The sequence below is a fragment of the Gouania willdenowi genome, chromosome 9 (assembly GCF_900634775.1).
Source record: "Gouania willdenowi chromosome 9, fGouWil2.1, whole genome shotgun sequence".
Lineage (NCBI taxonomy): Eukaryota > Metazoa > Chordata > Actinopteri > Blenniiformes > Gobiesocidae > Gouania > Gouania willdenowi.
In genome coordinates, this window is record NC_041052.1 from 25,809,138 (window position 1) to 25,828,792 (window position 19,655).

The following is a 19,655-nucleotide window of genomic DNA, read 5'->3' on the forward strand; positions in this document are numbered from 1 at the left end:
CCATAAGTGCCTTTATGGGGGGCTGCCCCGCTTGAATGGCTCATCACATGGGCAAAAATGAGCTTCAAGCCAGCTAAGTCCAGGTCTTTAGTCTTGAAAAAAGGTAAAGTGGCCGACCATTTCTGCTTTTCAGTTGGAGGGACAAAGATTCCAACGGTGACTGAAAGACCTGTCAAGAGCCTGGGCAAAATCTTTGACAGCTCCCTGAAGGATGCAGCGGCTTTGCAGCAGACAAAAATCGACCTGACTTCTTGGCTCACAGCCATCGATAAATCTGGTCTCCCAGGAAAGTTTAAGGCCTGGATGTACCAGCACGGAGTCCTACCTAGAATACTCTAGCCTCTGTTAATCTATGAGGTACCAATAAAAAACTTCCTTCAACTAAACCATGACAAGATGAAGGTGATTGTCTTTGGTAACAAGGAAAAGAGGACTGCTATCAGCAAGTATCTTGAGTCTTGATCTTTAAAAGCTAAAGACCAAGTCAAAAACCTTGGTGTTCTGATTGACTCAGATCTTACATTCAGCAGTCAGATCAAATCTATCACAAAAACAGCTTCTACCACCTAAAGAACATCTCCAGAGTGAAAGGTTTAATGACTCAGAAAGATCAAGAGAAACTGGTCCATGCTTTTATCTCCAGCAGACTGGACCATTGTAATGGTCTTCTGACAGGAATCCCCCAAAAGAGCATCAAACATCTACAGATGGTTCAGAACGCTGCAGCTCGGGTCTTAACCAGAACAAAGTGTTCAGAGCACATTACTCCAGTTTTAAAGTCTTTACACTGGCTCCCAGTCAGCCTCAGAATAGACTTTAAAGTTCTGCTGCTGGTGTATAAATCTGTGAATGGGTTTGGTCCAGAATACATCAGTGACATGTTAGTCAGGTATGAACCCAGCAGGTCTCTCAGATCTATGGACACAGGTCAGATAGTGGAGCCCAGAGTTCACAGTAAACATGGTGATGCTGCGTTTAGTTGTTATGCTGCAAAGAAGTTGAACAAACTGCCAGTAGAGCTGAAATCAGCATTCAATGTGAAGATTTTTAAATCAAAGTTAAAGGCACTTTTTTTCTCTACTGTATATGATTGAGAGAGAGATTTTTGGTCATGTTGTTGATGTAATGTGTTTGTTGATGATTTTAATTGATTTTACAGATGATTTTAAATGTTCTTATTGATTTTAAACAATTTAATCTTTTACCATGTAAAGCACATTGAGTTGCCTTGTGTATGAAATGCGCTATACAAATAAATTTGCCTTGTCTTGCTTTGCCTTGCCAATAACAATGGTAGAGGTACTAGAGAAGACCATCAGAAAGTTTTTAAGGAAATGGCTGGGGCTCCCTTGGTCCTGGAGCAGCATTGCCTTTTATGGCCAATCCACCAAGCTGCATCTCCCTCTCAGTGGACACTCAGAAGAATTCAAAGTTGCCCGCTCTGGAGAGGTAATGATGTACAGGGACTCTGCAGATGTCAAGGTTGCCTCGGCAGGAATTGTTGTTAAGACCAGGAGGAAGTGGCAGGCACAAGAAGCCGTAAGCAGAGCGGAGACACGACTAGGCTCAAGACCTTAGTGGGTACCGTGGCAATGGGGAGGGCAGGCCTTGGTAGGTTTCCTAAGCCACGCTACGACAGGGCCCACGGCAAGGAGAAGCACCAATTAGTCCAAGACGAGATCTGTGCAGAGCTCGAGGAAGAATGTTACAGCAAGATGGTCAGCATGTCCAAGCAGGCGTGGACAAGGTGGGAGCATGCAGAATCTTGCAAACTCACCTGGGCAGAGCTCTGGAGAGCTGAACCTCTGCGAGCAAAATTCCTCATTCAGTCTGTATACGACGTCCTTCCAAGCCTGGCCAATCTGACACTCCGAAGTGCAAACCGTCTCAGAGGAGGGGCACCTTGGAGCACATTCTGAGCTGTTGCCCAAAGGCTGTAGGGGAGGGAGGGTATTGCTAGTGCCATGATCAAGTTTTAAAATTCCTGGCTGATTCCATCTGCGTAGCGATACAAAACAGCAACTCCCAAGTCGCCCGGAAGAAATCAATCACCTTCATTAGAGCAGGACAGAAAGCAAACCACCAGCCGAGCTCCTCAGGAGGGCTCCTCGCCACCGCTCGTGACTGGCAGCTCCAAGTTGACCTGGGAAGGAAACTCAAGTTCCCGGCGAATATCGTTACCACTTCACTCCGCCCAGACATGGTGTTAACATCTGATTCAACCAAGCAAGTGGTGCTACTGGAGCTGACGATCCCCTGGGAGGACCGGATTGACAAAGCCTATAAGCAAAAGAGGGCCAAATATTGTGAGCTCACCACAGAGTGCCGGAACAATGGCTGGAGAGCCCGCTGTGAACCAGTCGAAATCGGGTGCAGGGGTTTTGCAGGTCACTCACTACAGCGAGTGTTCAAACTCCTAGGCCTTTAAGGACAGCAGTTGAGAAAAGCGCCACTTGGACACAGGCTGGGGTCTGATCGCCCCCGGTTGGGTTGCCCAGGCGAGGGTGTCCGATAATTAAAGACCTGAAACACCCTATAACCCCGGGTTCATCACTGCTGACGGGTTCAAGTATCACCGTGAGGCGTATTTGAGTTCTTGAAGCCAAAATACAGCGCTTCCATCTTGCAAATTTGACGTCATTTGGAGCCAGAGTCTGCGCAGTAGGATCCGGCGGGAGGAGCTCTGGTAACACGCCCCGCCCATTTAGCATACAGCCCTGTTGAGTTAGGCAGCCCAGCTAAGCCACAAACTTAAGTATCTTTCCTACTGGAAATTCTACAGACGTCTTGTTCAGATGATTAGATCATAGAGGTTAGTACTAGTAGCTCAAAAAAAACAAAAAAACTGAACGGAAAAGTTTAATGGCTTCTCGGCTTTCCTTCATGACATAACTGCTTATGCTATTCACAAAGAGAGCTACGCAAAATCAGAGGCTGTCAATCATTGTCATATATGACGTCAAACCCCGTTTTTCAACTTCAAATAACTTATTTAAAACAAACTTCACAGAAAAATAAGCACTTGAACACAATGCAGGGTGATAATAACAAATGATCACAGCAGAATTTAGGTTTGGAATAAAAATGTGTGACGAGTATTTTAACTTTACAGTTTGACCCACATCCCATTCGTTAACATTGAGGAGGTGACCTTTATAACCTATACTGCAGCAGGGGGAGCTCTAAAAACAAAAAGCTTCACTTCCTCGGAAGGATGTTCCGTCCATCTTTTTTACAGTCTATGGTTCCAACTTATCCAGTTGTGTGGGCGCTTGGTCTCTTGGTAGTACTCTGGTGTGGCACTGTAACATATCTGCATGATTAACATAATTTTTGTGTGGTTTGCTTCGTGAAGCGTGAGATGAACTCTCACGAGACTTCGCGCAAGATTTAGAAAATTACCACCGAAACAGCGTGCGTTGCAAAAGTTGCTCAAAGTGTGGGAAAACTTAAATCTTTCATGGATTTTAACAATTCTTTTGGTGTTAAAGGGGTACAGAATCATTTATGAACATGTTAAAAGAGTAGAAGGCGGCCAGAAAGAGTAGTAGGTGATTCCGCCTGCCGCCTACGCTTCTGGCCATTACTGACTGTATTATTAGGACAAAAAACATATTTTATTATTACTGGATTATGGTTATTATTTTATATTTACTTGTAGTAAACGCAGTAGTTCCCAAATTGGGGGGCAAATAACATTATATTTATAGCATTAAATTTCTGTTTTAATGATATGAATCACTTTTTGTTTGAAAAACAGGAGCCTAAGAAACTGTGAAAGCTGCTCTGCTGCCAAACACAGCACTTGCCTTTCTCTCTTATTTGCTCTTGCATTGATGGGCATGTATTAAAGGTATAGTAGAACAAGTGGGACAACCCAAATTAGAATCAACCAGAGCTATTTAGTATCACAACTGAAGCAATGAAAAAACGTGAGCTGACCGAAGAGAAAAGGTCCTTAGTAACTAGGGCATCTATAGAAATGTTGTGAATTAAAGGTGATAAGTATATCCCCAAGATTATACACAAGTAATGTACAGATACTGAAAATTAGTACTCAAGTACAGTATTTAAGTATATTTACTTTGTTACTGTCCACCACTGCTCAGGAGATTATTCTGATCAAATACTTATAAGCTATTAATATTTAATAGCATAATGATGCTTACCTGAATGTTTTACTTATGTGGTCAGCCTTCATGAGTTCCCATTGCTAGTTTTTAAAAACTGCATAAGGGATGCACTTTTGATTATTTTATTTCTTTTAAACTTCTTTTTTAGGATCTTTTTTCATTAACAGGATATTCCTGTTAAATATACTAAAATCATTTCATGCATGCTATTATTGCAAAAGTGCGCCAAAAGACTAAACTGAAATGTATTGACAATTGTTAGCTACCACTGATTGTCAGAGTAGCTCGGCCATCTTTAATTAACAAGTCCAATAAAATAATCAATTAATGAACTCTTAGCATGTAAGCTCATCACCTGCCAACTGAAATGTCGATTCCAAAACTGCCTCGGGTTCTTTTTTCTCCTGCTTGATTTCAGATCTACTCTGAAACAGTGCTCTTTAAAACCTCCACTCCAACTCAAGACTTTGTCCACTTTCAATTTTATTCAAAAGCTATCTGCAAATCATAATCGTTATTTACACATTCTCAACACTACTATACACTGATGTGAAAAACAATGATTAGTTTTTTTTTTTTATATATTGGCATGTTTCCTCATAGCTCATGTATTTTAACAATAAGGTACTTTTATCTGTAATGATTTTAATAAACTCAGAAATGAGTATCAGGCCTGCAATATTTTATCCCTAATTTTGATATGCTGAGCAGGGAAATTAAAAACATAATAATCTAAGTCAGTTTATTGATTGTTAGATGATGTCTGGATGACTTTAATAGGGCAACTACAAAACTGTTGGGATGTTTCTACTCTCTAGTGGTCTATGTCTATTAAAATAGGTCTAGGGGTACGTGAGCAGATTGTAGTGGGTTGGAAAAACATTTTTGTGTAAACATGAATTTTTCATTTCACAATGTTAATTAACTGACTCAACACAAATCAGGATAGGTAATATTAATTCATAATAGTAGAAAAGTCAGCATTTGTCTGGCTCTTAGAAATAGTAGCCAAATGCTTTAAATTATAGTTGTCAAAGCATTATTAATTCATTACCTCCGTTAATGATTTTAAGGAGCATTAATCACAATTTTCTGTTCTTTTTTTAAGGCATCCGTTGTTAATTGTTAATTCATACCGTTGTGAGCATGGTGCCACCTTACATAATGATGCATTAAGGGTAGTTGAGGCCTAACATGGCTGGGAAGTGTAGTTGTTGTTCTCTCTCCCGTGTGTCGCAAAGACAAAGTGTATGTTTGCACAAGGGCTGTAGTCAACCAAGGAAATGGTTGGTCGACCAAGACGATGGAACAGGTAGCAATTAGTCAACCAAAAATAAAAAAATAAAATAAAATAAAAGGTGCCTTGATGCAGCAGTCAGTGCACTGTCCTCTGATCGGAGCAGAGGGACAAAATTTTGACACGCTTAGACTAGAAGTCTATTCTTCCCCACCTTTTCTATTTCCTGCCTTGAGTCTCTCCTCCCTGCTCCCTTTCCCCTCCCCTTCTTTGTTTATGCAAGTCTCACCTATGGTCTCAGTCATTCGCAGCATTCAAGGTGGCTTTTTTACTGCTGAGTCACTGATTGAAACTTTAAAGATTGTAAGCACACGCATACTGTAGAACAAGTAGCAGAGCTACTACTTTTTGAACATGTTTCCAGCCCTGTATGCAGTCAGTTTATTCCCCATGTTCCTGCATAACAGGGTGGTTGACAATGCCTTAGTTAAATGCAATCTTTGCTAGTTAAAAACACACCGATTATGCTTAATCAAGTTGCTATGACTTTGTAGGTTAGCACACACTTAGGGGATATCTAGTTTACCTCTGTAGCAGTCCCTACAAAAAAACTTAGTTAATTTCAAGTTCAGATTTGCAAGGAGAAGAAAAAGATGTTTAGTACAACACAATTGCTGGAAGAGAGTTGGGTATGTTGGGTATATTCATATTGCCACAACACAATAAACTGAGTTTCAGCAAAAAAAAAAAAAAAAAAAGATTAATTCAGAAAAATCAAATGATTAATTGCAATTAAAAATTGTAATCATTTCAAAGCACTACTTTTAATACAAGAGGCTAAAAACACTCATCTGCAGGGCAACCACAGCATTCAAATGAGCTGAAACTCTAGAGATCTAATTCACTAGCCAGCTCCCAACAGAAGACAAATTGGCAACTACTAAACAGGAAGAAAAAAAATTGCTGGGCCACAAGGACAAACAGACAGAAACTATCAGTGTCAGCTGCAGCACAAGTGGGGCTTTGAAGACAGGGGTATGTAAGTTTTTTTGGCCATGTTTTAAAGGGTGGACTGAAAACAATCAGGGCTGACACTAATTAAAAATATGCTTATACCCTCAACCCTTAAAACAATAAGCCAAGCTGAAACCTACTTCATTGAGGTTGACACAATGTGTGCATACATAATGTGTAAAGGAGGCTGACCTGCAGGCTGAGTGCAGAACTCCACAGAGATTTCCCTCTTCTCCCTTTGATCCATTGGAAGCTGCCAAGGCACCTGGTGTGGCTGCGCGATAACCTTCACCTTGTAAACTGTCATTGACTTCAAGTTTAAAAACTTGTACTTGTACCCCCCAGCCTTGACCATGTCATACTCTGCACCATTGAGAAAAATGGTATGACTATAGTTGCTATTGCTGGGCATCCAGGAGAGCTCAGCTGAGACCTGTGTGATGTTGTCCACCCGCAGGTAGTAAGGTGCAACTACCACATCCTTTCCCACCAGAAGAGTGCACCGGAGCTCGTCTGAAGGACCCCGGTCAGTGATGCTCTGCACTGAAATACGGTAGGTGTGGGTGACCAAATTGAGCTTCTCAAGAAGAGACTTGGTCCTGCCCCCGTAGGGGACACTCATTCGAACCTCCTTATCCACCAAGACATTGTAGCCACTGATGGAGCCCCAGCTTGGTGGGACAACAGGGGGATCCCAGCCTATAATCACGCTCTTGGCCAGTTGTTTAATTAGGTTGATGCGGCGGGGATAAGGCACAATGTTTTCTCCAACTTCGTCGATGTTAACATCCATGGTCCTTGTTCCATTGATGGTTGAACCCAGTTGGTCCATGCTGAAGCTGCTCGTGCTTAGACCGTCCAGCTTACTTTCCGACAGCAGGCCACTTATGCCTGTTCTGGTTGCTCTGCTGACCCCAACTCTCTGAGACCCCAGACAACTGTTGCTGAGGTAGCCAGGTTCTTTACCGATTGTGTCTCTTTGCTGGAAGGAGGGCGTCTCCTCATCTTGGAGAAAATCCACGAAATTGGAAGGGACGAGTCCTCGCTGTCCATCCAGCAGCTCTCCTAGAAAACACAAAGGAATTTCTCAGTAGTGTGTCAATATAATAAAATACAGGAGGAAGTAACAGTGTAACAAAACAGGCCAAACCTTCATAGAAGCCATCCTCATCCATGGTTCCATAAATATAGAGGTATTTTCCTGCAACCAGGGGAAGCTCTGCTTCGGGGTGCTCATTAGGCCCATCGTAGGGGTTGTAACTACACAACAGTAAAATAATCATTTAAATGAATAAAAATAGAAAAAAAAATATTTTTGGCACTAATGCTAGCAAATTACGAAACTTCGGTTTCTGCTTAAATACACAAAATCATGTGATGAGGTTGTCAATTCTTTGTTATTTTCAAAAGGAATGGCAACAATAAATATTCTTGGTTCATATACACTTCACATATTTTAAATTTGGACTTTACTAATGAATTCATTCTCAAGACTTCCACAAAATTGGCTCAAAACGACTTGGGCCTATGATCACTGGTTCCATGACAATATTTGTAATACATTGTAATATGGGTGGTATACATACCTATACCTAGCAATACAGAGACGAACTTTTCCTGTGAATCGTAGTCTCGTGGAGGACCTTGTGGTAGAGCTGTGCTCTTTGTCCATCTAAATAAAAAATGTAATAATCCAAGTTAAAAGCATAGAATAACATTCATTCAACATCAATACAGCTTGCGAAAACTATAACGTAACATATATTACTCTGTAGACAGAGTGTACCTATTAACAACAGTTAAAATTTAGTAGACTTTTGAAAAAGTTTTTGACCTTTTTTTATTTCAGAAAAAAATTACATTTTAACAGTAAGCATTCCTATGATTGATCCCTTGCCATGCCTTTTCTCAGGTTTTCTAGTAGCTTGCTCTGTATTCCTTCAGCAGGCTCATACTTTCTGTCACTCCTCATCTAATTATCATTCACTGCCTCGGGCACTATTTTAATAGAGCGCTCAAACATGGAACAGAAATACAATGAACACACAAGATAACGTAAGACGTAATGTCATTCTTTGCTGTCAGATATTACACAATGTTCACAGGGTTTTGGATGGCTAACTAATTTTTTTTGTGATCTCAAAAGGAAGAGGTGCTCGGACAGTGCTAATTTAACACTAGCTAAATACACAAACACTTCGAAAAAAAGCTCATCATGGCTGTAATGAAACCAAGTTGTGTCAAGTCTTGATTTAACAAAGAAAAATTTAATTAACTATTCACAGAAATGTTTTTCTGGATTAACAGCAAGCACAAGTTGTACCCGAGATACATATTGTATTATTATTATTATTATTATTATTATGCATAAGCATTGGTATAAACCAATTATCTAATAGTTTATATTTTATATTGAAAATATGTATTCAGTTTCATTTATCTCAGCTTCTTCTCCATATGTATGTTTTTGTGTTTTTTTTGTCTTTTGGAAATTTGTCTTCACTATTCCTAAAACCCTCCTATTAAATAATGAGTGGATTGAAATCGTTATTTACTTATTCAAAATTTGATTGTGCTTACTGCCTTGTGTGTTGTTTGATTGTTCAAATTGTGCCAGATTAGTTTAGTACCACATGTTTCATCCTGCATGTAGGCATTTAAAAACCTGCTAGAACATTTTCTAAAAGGATATCAACCAAGAACTTCCTTAACATGTTGAGAGCTTTGGTCATTTTCTATAAATGTTTCTGTCCAGACCATTAGAAATGTGCAAATAAATCAAACATAGGCTTAGGCTGTATTCACACCAAAGAATCCTAGAGCGGTTAAAATGCTTTTGTTTGCCTCTGATAGTTCGCTGCCTTTGGGGGCAAATCAAGTCTAGACCAGATCCGGCAGGTGAATTGTAGAGCGATTGTTTTTGCCTTACTCTGAGTATTTCAGGTGGTATGTGAATACAAACGCTCTCAGCTGGGACTAAACACAGGATGTGTTAAATATGACATAGAGCATGGCGTTGTGAAAAATCACAAAAACCCCAGAATTTTGTTGCTGCTCCATTACTGAATGTTGTGAAAGAACAGGTGGAGAAGACATAATTTTCTGCATGCTCTTAAGCATTTGCTTTGACCAATAGATGAGAGCCTCTTGTCATTTTGTTTGTCTGCCGAGAGAAGTCTCAACTCTAGTAATGGTGCTCTCAAGCGACCAGTTCATGCAACTGCATCAGAGGCTGATAGGAGCGAATCAAAAAGTGTGCTGTGAACACAAACCGAGCCAAATCAAGGTGATACAATTATCAGCTGTTCTCTGCCCATTTGGCCTGAGTCCAGGACTATATCAGTGTGAAAGCATCCTCAAACACGACATGATCAAACACCTCAGAGAGGAAAGCACGTGCTGGGCTGCTAGCTCGATTCCGTGTGAGGAATGTTGGCTTAACAGAGAGGAGCTCGGGCTTGTCTCCACTGATCTTCAGGGGTCGGATGAACTCAGATATCAAAGATCTCCTTGTTGGCGCCTCATTGCCTGTGGAACAGACAAAAAAATTGCTTATCAAACCTATGCTTTAAAAATTGTAACAAACTGTAATTAATTCCAGTTAGTTACATGACTGCAAATTAAGAAAATCCAATTAGCACAGCATTTGTACAATCATTAAAACAATTAAAAACAAAAAGTATGTTTAGGCTAAGAGCTTTTCCTTACCATTATTGATTATTTCCTTTTTTGTTAGTGTTTACTTTATACCCAATCAATCTTTTAAGAGATTTTTGTCTGTCTTGTACACATTTTCCTTAATCAGTTTGATTTTCTAATTTTCTACCAGCATATAAAACATAAATCATTTTTCAAAAGTTTCATTATAAACAGTAAGCAGCATTGAAAAGGTTCATTTATTTACACTCTTTGATTAGAACCTTTCTCTAAGAAGTGAGTTCTCTACAAACACAACAGTTTTCTGTATATCCACACACTATAGAATATGTTCAGTATAAAAAAACATCTATAGCCTACCTTTCCCGATGGGGGCAGCCAATCCATTGAGGAGCTGTGACAGGGATTTGTTGGGAGAGTCGGGAGACTCACACACAGTTACAGACTCGGTGCTCAGGATATCAAACTTCCCGGCCTGAAGCCGGAACTTTTCCAGCTCTTTTGAGAGGAGGTTGAACTGCTCACTCTGACTACGGCATTTTTCCTCTAGCTCGCGGACTTTGGCCTGACAATGGCGTAGAAGGAGAGTCATGGATAGAGGAGTGACAGGTGGAGAAACAGATGACAAAGGCGTCCAAATGGGATGGAGGCAAGATGGAAGATAAGAGAAAGGCAACAGAAAAAGAAAAATAAGGACACCATAGCAGGACATTAAGCAAAGACAAACACATGCTCACATAGAGAATGCATGTTCTCTAACCACAAAAAAAGAAAATGGAGTGGCATTTATAGTAAAACATAATGCGTCAATTAGTCATTGCAGAAAGAAATGAGGTGGTATGTTTTTTCAGTGTCCCTTTGACAATGCACATGCATAAGTACTAAAGAGTCAGGACAAACAATACCATAACCCAACAATGCATGCTAAAACTGTTTTAAAGTATGAAGTTCATGTTGTGCTTTATTTTTCACACTGTCAGGTAAAACCAAAACCAACAATAATTCAAGATCAGGCAGGAATTAACACGTTTTCCTTTGCTCTGGTTTATTTGATTTCTTGTAGTTTGCATAGTCAGTTTACCTTTAAATGAAAGGGTTAACTTGGAAGTCAACCATGTAACTTGTCTTCAGCTAGAGGTTTTATTGACATCTGTCATCAAGTGAGCTTTAACACCTGTATACTGTATATGTACAATATCCAAAGAATATATATCTTAAAGGGGACATATCATGCTAAATCCACTTTTTTAGCCCTTAAATGCATTTTGTTGTATATTTAGAGTGTTTAGAAGTACAGAAAAGTTCAAATTAATCTCTTCAGGTGCTTCGTTGATATCTTTATATTCTGTTTTGGTCATATTTTTCAATCTGTTTCGATTTTTTGATTCTCTATTACGTTTTTTGAACAATAACGTCAGCTGAACTGCCAAATTAGTACATCGACTCCAGGCCCAACACTTCGAGCAATCCGCCATTTTTATTTCTCACTTTTATTTTGTAGTCCAAGCTCAAGGATGCAGAAGTTACAAGAGGATAAGTCAAAATGTTCGGTTGTTGGATGTAGTAACCCACACGCTTCATTACACCGTCTCCCAGCATCAGAACCTTTTCAAAGTGCCTGGTTGAGTTTTATTTTTTATGGAAACGTACCCACATCTGTGGGTAAGGTCATTTTTGTGTGCGCGAAGCACTTCAAGGATGACTGCTTGAGCAACCTCCGCCAGTATAAAGAAGGATTTGCCAAAGACTTTGTCTGATTGAGGGTTCAATTCCTTCTATCTTTGGAGACGACGAACAGAGCACTTCGGTAAGCTGTAAATAACGCTAAAAAGTGTTATGATAAGACGTCCCTGTCATTGTTTTGTTAGCATTAGCAGTTGCACCGTCTTTATATGTTAGCGCTGTGTGCTCGTTTTAGATCCTTGATAATATGGCCTACGTGATTTAATTTAAGTCTAAAGTTTTCATTAGTCATTTCATTTTTGTCTCCGAAAAGACTGTATTAAAATGCATTTTGTGACGTTAGCTTGGCACTAGCGTTAGCTCGGTGCTTGTGTTAGCTCACTTGTTAGGGTTCTGCAGGTTCATCATCTTCATTTTCATCTCGCTCCGCCGGGTCAGACTCTGGCTCGAACATGTAAGGCTGGATGGACAAGTCTTCTGTTGTTGACATTTTGTAAATAACGTGTGAATAAACATTTTCTGCGCCACTAGACAATCGTATCTCTTCTATCAAACTACAAAAATGGCCGAACAGGGTGGAGTTGAACCGAGTGTCACCTCTGCAACCAGGAGAGGGGGCGGGGTATGAAGTGTCTTATTTGCATTTAAAGAGACCGCACCAAAATGAGTTGCTCTCAGAAGCACATCAGAAAAGGGGTAGAAAAGGGGCCTGTGGAGCTATAATAATGAGGAATTCAGACCCAAGCATTGCAGTTCCACTTTATATAGACCACAACTGTATGATTTATATGTAAAAAGGAAAGATTTAAAAGCATGATATGTCTCCTTTAACAAGTTTAACAATTGAGGCAGGTAAGACAGGAATTCCAAGAGCTGAAGCAGAATTGTAATCACACTACGGTAAAATATTCAAACATATCTGCAAACATCCTCTTTCTAACCCAGAAGAAACTCAATGCTACTAATCTATGTCACCATGGAATTACTTAGTATTGTCCATCATAGAGCAAACCTTGCATCCACTGCATCATCATTATCTAAATCATGCTGTTAGGATGAATGATTAAGGCCGTTTCAGCTTGTGTGAAGCAGGGTTAGTAAATTAAGAGTTGTTCGTTTTATCAGTATCATACACATCTCTGCTGTATGATGACACAGCTAAAAAAAAAAAAAACATGCTCGAAACTACCACGCATGCCATAATACAAGGAAAATCCAAAATGTTGATGACAGTGCTTTTGATTTACAAATAGTTTGGAATTTCCACAACGTGGTATCGACACACTATAGTTGACTTAAGTCGGTAAAGGTACCATGAATTTTTCTGTACAGTTTTCCACGAGAGGAGGTTCATGGGGACCTCAGCATTTTCCACTTTTGGGAAGCCAAAAAGCTCATTGTGACACAAACACAGAAACATTTGTCTGTCTCTGTTGTAAAGCAATAAGAAAACTAATGTTTTAGAGGAGAAAATCTAACACCTGAACTCAGGTGAAGAGATGACTATGGCTGCACCAATCAGTGTGCTATAGTGTTCTACAGTATGTGTTCAATGTGTTTAGGTATCTGTTTGACCCTGACTGGAATTGGAGGCAAATAGATACTCAAAAATTGTAGTATCTAGCACCTGGTATTTACCTATAGTTCAGGAAACACAAAAAAACTGTAAAGTTGTGCCACTACCAGGTAGGGGAAATGCAACATCAATGTTTTACATTAAAGAAATGTATACCCTGCAGAATGTTTAGCAAGTTCATTTTCCTAAACTGCATTCCAAAAGGACATATTAGTGTTGTTTATATGGCAACATGCATTAATGAGAGTGAATTGTTCCCACATTTACCACATATCTGTACTCTTAATTCTATACTAATCTGCGAATGGATGGGCTTTAATCATATAAAACTGACATGAGCAATAAAGGTCCCAGGCATTCATATTCAACTGAGGTCAATCTATATTCTGTGGATATGCCTTATGAGAAAAGTCTTTTTATCAGTTGAAATTGGAGCTAAATTCTTCTTTGTGATCAACTCAGAAAGACCTTCAGCTTTCCTTGTCATTCATGTTCAAGCCTTTTCAACCACTTGTGAGTGGGCTTTGATTGGAGTTGTGGAGTGAAGCACACATACAGCTCAGAGCTGTTCTTTAAAGAACAAAAGCATGACACATGGGACCCCTCTTTTCCCCTGAATATAAGCACATATTGCACTAAGTCAGGCAACATTGATCCCACCCCTGCATTTAAATATGGTTGATGAGCTTTTACAAACCCTAAACATCATCCACAAGATACTTTTTTTTCTCTCAACAGTGATATCTTATATTTTAAAGGTATAAGCAAAATATTTGTGATTTATTCTATGGTCTAAATTTCAGCTCTTTAAAAATATACATTTTACTGTATCAGAAATAAAACCTGAGCCAATGAGATGAGACTGATGTTCAAATGATGAAAGGGTGCAAATGTACATAGTTCTAACTTTAGCAACACTTCCCAGCTGACCAATTGTCATTTATCATCCTTTAATGAGATGTGGGGGAAAAGCCAATGAATAAAAACAAATACACACAAAAACACAGGGATTAAGTATCTAAGCACATTAAATCAATAACATTTTCAGTGAAAAATCAACAACTGAACAGCATAAAACACAGAAGTGGAGCCAAACTGCATGCAAACAAGTAAACCTTTTTTGTTTAAGGCTTTTCATTTGTTTGAGTTTATACTAATGGCATTAGGGATTAAAGATTTATTTTAGACTATTAGATTTTGGACTAACTCAAGGTTCTGTGCTAATGAGAGGATTAGAGCTATCCTCATATATGAGGATATCAGGATTCTAAGTTAAATTTGAAATGTAATGTCCACATATTGTTTGAATATTCATTATCAGGTAGTGTACAGGTCAATGGCTACCATGGACTGTCAAGGAAGTTTTGAAATCCAATTAAGGTTCAAGGTTTTAATTATTCATTTTCAATGTTTCCATGAAAAACCAGCAGCAAACACGAGAAATAGTAACGTTAAGCAACCGGTTTATGTCAGACATAATGTGTGTTGATGAGAAATGTTTACAGTCAAAAAGTAGGCATGATCTGAGATCCCCATGAATCAGCATTCATGCTTCACAAAGCCTGGCCTATGAGGATGATACATCAGGATTAGAGGAATGGGACTCCAGTGCATCTAGATGGCTGCTAATTCTATTTATTGATTGGGATTCGTACCATCCATCCCTTCATCTGTCCAACTGTCTGTCCATCCTTCTGGTCATCCATCCGTTCTCCTGTCAGTTTGTCCAAGCTGGAACTTTTCCTTGCAGACTTTGGGCAAAAGTCAAGGTTTCTCTAGTTAATCACTGGCACACAAACATACACACCTTTGAAAACATAGGAGTCGCAAATTAGTCTGACAGGCCTGTCTGTTGAAAAGCTGTACAAGGAATAAACTGCTATTGGTGTTGCTTAACAAAACAATTCTTGTTGGTTTGCTGATTTAAACCTTAGACTTTGGTGCTGTAAAGGAACATTGTCAGTTCAAGGGAAAGCAGTGTGCTGTTATGACTAAGGGCTTTGTGAATTGTGTTACTGTGTTTTTTATTTTCTTGCTATTGTAATACACCCAAATTAAGTTTTCTTTAAAAATACATACAAGTGATTTCTGACTTCCATGCAGTTGAGTGAGGTATGTTCACAACCCCTAATACTAGTTGCCAATCAGTTCCTCATATATTAATGGAAAAACCACCAGTTTACACCATTGCTAAATCTTTAAAGTGATTTTTTCATGTGTAAATTTATCACCCTGAAAAATATGTCAACTTTTTACATAAATGATTTGGAAGTTAAAGATACTCTTTTATTAGGGTAGCAGTTTTACCAGTATTACAAAGTTGTCATACTGGTGATGGTTTCAGAACTACTTTTATCTACACCCGAATCTATTATTGTACTATAGATATAATTGATATTAAAACATCTAAAACTATATATCGTAAAATAGAAGGGCACTACTCAAATATACAAATACAGTATACACTGAGAGTTTTTGAAGCTGAAACCGCTCAACACCATGAGGCAGAGACACCGACGTTGGTGAGGCCGGTTCAGCAGACCCTTTCCATGCTTTAGGTATTGGGCCTGCATGGATTTAATTTTTTTTGTCCATCTCATGCCACGGATGCTTAAGGTGCAGAAAATTTGGAGAGAACACAAATACATTAAATTTGTGCTGTTCTTTAGATACTCCTTTAAGCATGCTTGCCTTGGCCTTTATCATCAGGTCATAGCATTTTACTACAAGTTGTACATGGTCTGAGACACAGCATTTGAAGTGGATACGAGTCAACCTGGAAACCAGAGTTAATGGATCGTGATAAACCATGTTGCCATGGGAGCCGTCAAAGCATTATTATTCTGTCATTAATTGAACCAAGACCAGACCTTCTTCTTCCACTGCATCATTGTCCAATCCCAATTATCATGTTCTTATCAAAAGTCACGACGGTTATTCATACTAGACTGCAGCTATGACACTCTAGATGCAACAATCTGATAAATTTTGGACTTCTGACACATTAAGATTTGACATCAACAAATGTTAGGATTTTGCTCCCCATGTCTATCAGTTATCTGTGGCCTCTCATGATCCTGTCACCAGCTCAGCTTTTAAAAGACAGTGTCTGGAGACTAAAAACACCACACACAATTTTTTTTCCCCTGTGCGTCACTTCACCATGTTATTCTAAAATAGCAACTAAACCCACTTTTTTTTGTTGAAATCAAAAATATTTATTTATTTATTTATTTTAGAAACTTTATTTGTTGTTATGGACCAGGTGAGATTCAAACCAGTGACCCCTTGGGTAGGAAGTAGTGTTGTTGATTGATCCTAGTCCATTTCCTGACATATTTTGTTGTAAAAATGTAACAGTATTAGCCCTCTATAGGTTGAAACCCGCCTATTACAACTGAAGTTTGCTATTGGCTGAGAAAGGTGGTTTGTGACATACTAGTGGCTTCTTCTTCTGTCGCAAACAACCACTGTTAGCCCCACCCTCTTATAAAAACTGCAAGCTGTGGCAAGTAGGTTAGATTGAGAAGATTAAAAATAGAGAGGTATAGTGAGTATTGAGTAGGTAGTTATGGCATTTTTTTTTTTTTTTTTTAATTCTAACCTCGATGCACGTCAGCCAAAACCTCAGGGTTTAGTTCTGTATTATAGTTTTTTTTTTTTAGAAAAGTGTATTTATTTTGTCATTTATTTTAAAAGCAGAAGTGACACAAGTTTATAGCTTGTGATGTTCCTACTTTAAACAACCTAAACAAGCTAACCTTCTTTTTCAAGCTGTTTGCAACACGCCATTAACCAAGAAACAAACAACAACTTTCCTAAATCATCTTTGAAATGCATTAAAATAAGATACATTTTCAACTACCAAAACTGTATGAATGGTTTAGGTTTGATATTGGCACTATTTGCTATTAGATTGCGGTGAATTATTGATCGCTGTGGGCAAAAGGGAGTAGGTAATTTATGGCCATTGGCTACTTAACACATCTATTATGATTAAACAGTTCACTTGCTGCTAATTATATCCCAACCACCAGAAATCTATGCCGTTTACTTCCATCCTTCCGTGTATGTGATGATGTGATATACAGTTAGTATATGTATAAGTTTTTATTATAGTGTAGCTAAAGGTGTATTAACTCTTTAACATTCAAAACTTCCTTGACATTGATTTGAAAATAGATGTCTTATTACTAGGGGGACTACTGATGAAAAATAGCCTTCTGGCTAATTCTGGCTTTTTTTAACCATGTTTGTTCATGTGTTATAAGAAATTGCACTGTCCCCTTTCAAATAAACCAATCTAATCTAATACTACATTTTAACACTTTGGGACAAGGAACATTTTGTTGTACACTACATCGCACTGACAATGCTTGATAAATTATTGAAAAATTACACAAATAAAAGCAATGTTTTAAATACCTGCATGCTGTCCAAGTGGTTCTGAATATGCATAAACACAACCATGTGATCAAAAGAAATGTAGGGAAGAAATAAAGCACAGTTAACCATGTGATCGTTCATATTCTGAAAACTTACATTATAATGTCATGCACACATAATGCTTTAATTAGTTAACATATTTTGATTGTTTGAAAATGTATTAAGCACAGAGTTTACAATCTAAAGTTAATTCATAAACATGATCAATAATAACTATATGTTTAAATAAATTGAGTTAAATATAACAGAAAAGAGGTAATAGAACAAAACAATTTAAGGAAATCGGAAATAGGTAGCAAAATAAAGGTTTTAGAGCTGACAAGCCCCCCCCCCCCCCATCATGCAGAAATCATAAAAGCACATTGTCAACCCCTACCCCCCCCAGCCCAGACGCTCACCTCTAACAGATGGACAGCGCCTTCATGTTCCTTTTTAGCCTCAACCTGAGCCTGGAAACACAGGGTGCACTTTACTTACAAGGCGGTTTATAATGCAGTTTATGTTCAGTTTAAACACCAATGAAAGGTCTTTGCATACTGTAGAGAGTGAACAGTTATTATTCCAGTGGTGCTCATGGTGAAACTGGTTTAGAAGAAAAGCTCAGCTGTCATTGCACAAGTCAATAAAAATGAAATTTAGAAGCCAATGTATTGTTTAATACATTTTAACTCACATCTGACCACCAATCAATGCAGTGATAAAAGTAAGGACTGCAGGTGTACATTTCTAGCATCTGTAAATCTTTTTTTTTTCTTTCATTTTTCTTTATTGGTTCAGCATCATATGGCAAGAAGGACTGCTTGAGCAGCTGGGATTCATGCTGGGTGATATACATATAAAGAGCAGGTGAATAAAGGTCAGGAAATCTCCAATCTGTGCACTGTGTTTTTTGCAATTGATTTCTATCAACTCACAGCTGTAGGTCTTATAACACTGTAATGCCTATTTATGGAGCCTGAAGCTCAGGTGGTGAAAGTGATGTCTTTTAAACAAGTGGATGCTAAATTGATTCTAATCCTCAAAGATTAGTACCTGAAACTGTACCATTTTGGAGTTGAATGAGTGCCTGTGGCTGATTAAATGCTTAGGGACAAACAAGAGGAGTTTTATTTCATTAACTTAGAAGTGCCATTTGTATGTACATGAGGAAGTTGTAACCAAAGCGAAATACAACACAAGCAGTTATGTTTAAGGGACTTGCTTCCTTAACAGTTACATAGAATAATTGATGACATATTCCATTCATAGATAGAAAATAGCTAAGAAAACTTTCTTCCACAGCGCCTATGTTTTGAAGAATAAGTTATTTAAAACACTCTTTGTCACAATGGACAAATAGTATTTATTTTTTATTTTTATTCTACCTGTATCTTTTTCATCCATATGGTGTTCTCATTCACTACTGATGTCAGTGTGACCTCAAAAACACTGCCAACGTGGCATTTTTGGTGTTTTCCCACATTGAAAGTCAAAACAATAGGATGTTAATATGTGGCTTCCAAGGAAACCTCTGAATATACTGTAGCTGAAATTTAATCTCGAGGAGTCTCGTCACATGACGGTGACCACCATAAACAAACTAATCACTAATCACTTTCCTTGTTTGTAGAACACAGGAAATCACTTCAAGAATTGAGAAAAACACTTCCTAAATATCAAAAATGGAACTTCAAACATTCTATTGCATTACCAACCCCACAATGCAATGCACAAAACTTTTATGAAGTTCAAGTCACATGACCACTTTTAACAAACCCATTGTTTGTGATGGAGTTAAAAACAAACTTGCAAGTGGCAATTTTAACCTTTGACATTTTTTGAGTAAATTTGATTTATTGGTCTATGAGGCCTACTCTATTTTTGTATGTCTTTATTATTAAAAAAAATATTTGTTTTTTTCCCCTGAAGC

At 38.4% G+C, this 19,655-nt stretch overlaps 1 protein-coding gene across 19 annotated transcripts in view; it reads right to left on the reverse strand.

Moving 5' to 3' along the window:
- The window catches only part of rimbp2b (RIMS binding protein 2b), a 159,827-nt gene that overhangs the window by 23,100 nt on the left and 117,072 nt on the right, over nt 1–19,655 (reverse strand). For 12 of the 19 annotated variants that reach the window (XR_003674758.1, XM_028456729.1, XM_028456720.1 and 9 more), the window contains 8 exons: nt 18,145–18,195; nt 17,726–17,746; nt 14,956–15,051; nt 10,402–10,606; nt 9,764–9,912; nt 7,971–8,056; nt 7,535–7,644; nt 6,577–7,449 (listed from right to left, as the gene is read on the reverse strand). Coding sequence is in view for 18 of the 19 variants with exons in the window: in XM_028456729.1 (XP_028312530.1) it covers nt 6,577–7,449; nt 7,535–7,644; nt 7,971–8,056; nt 9,764–9,912; nt 10,402–10,606; nt 14,956–15,051; nt 17,726–17,746; nt 18,145–18,195 (1,591 nt within the window). In the remaining variant the exon portion in view is untranslated. The remainder of the gene's footprint in view (nt 1–6,576; nt 7,450–7,534; nt 7,645–7,970; nt 8,057–9,763; nt 9,913–10,401; nt 10,607–14,955; nt 15,052–17,725; nt 17,747–18,144; nt 18,196–19,655) is intronic. The other 7 variants (XM_028456735.1, XM_028456721.1, XM_028456728.1 and 4 more) reach the window with 4 other exon arrangements.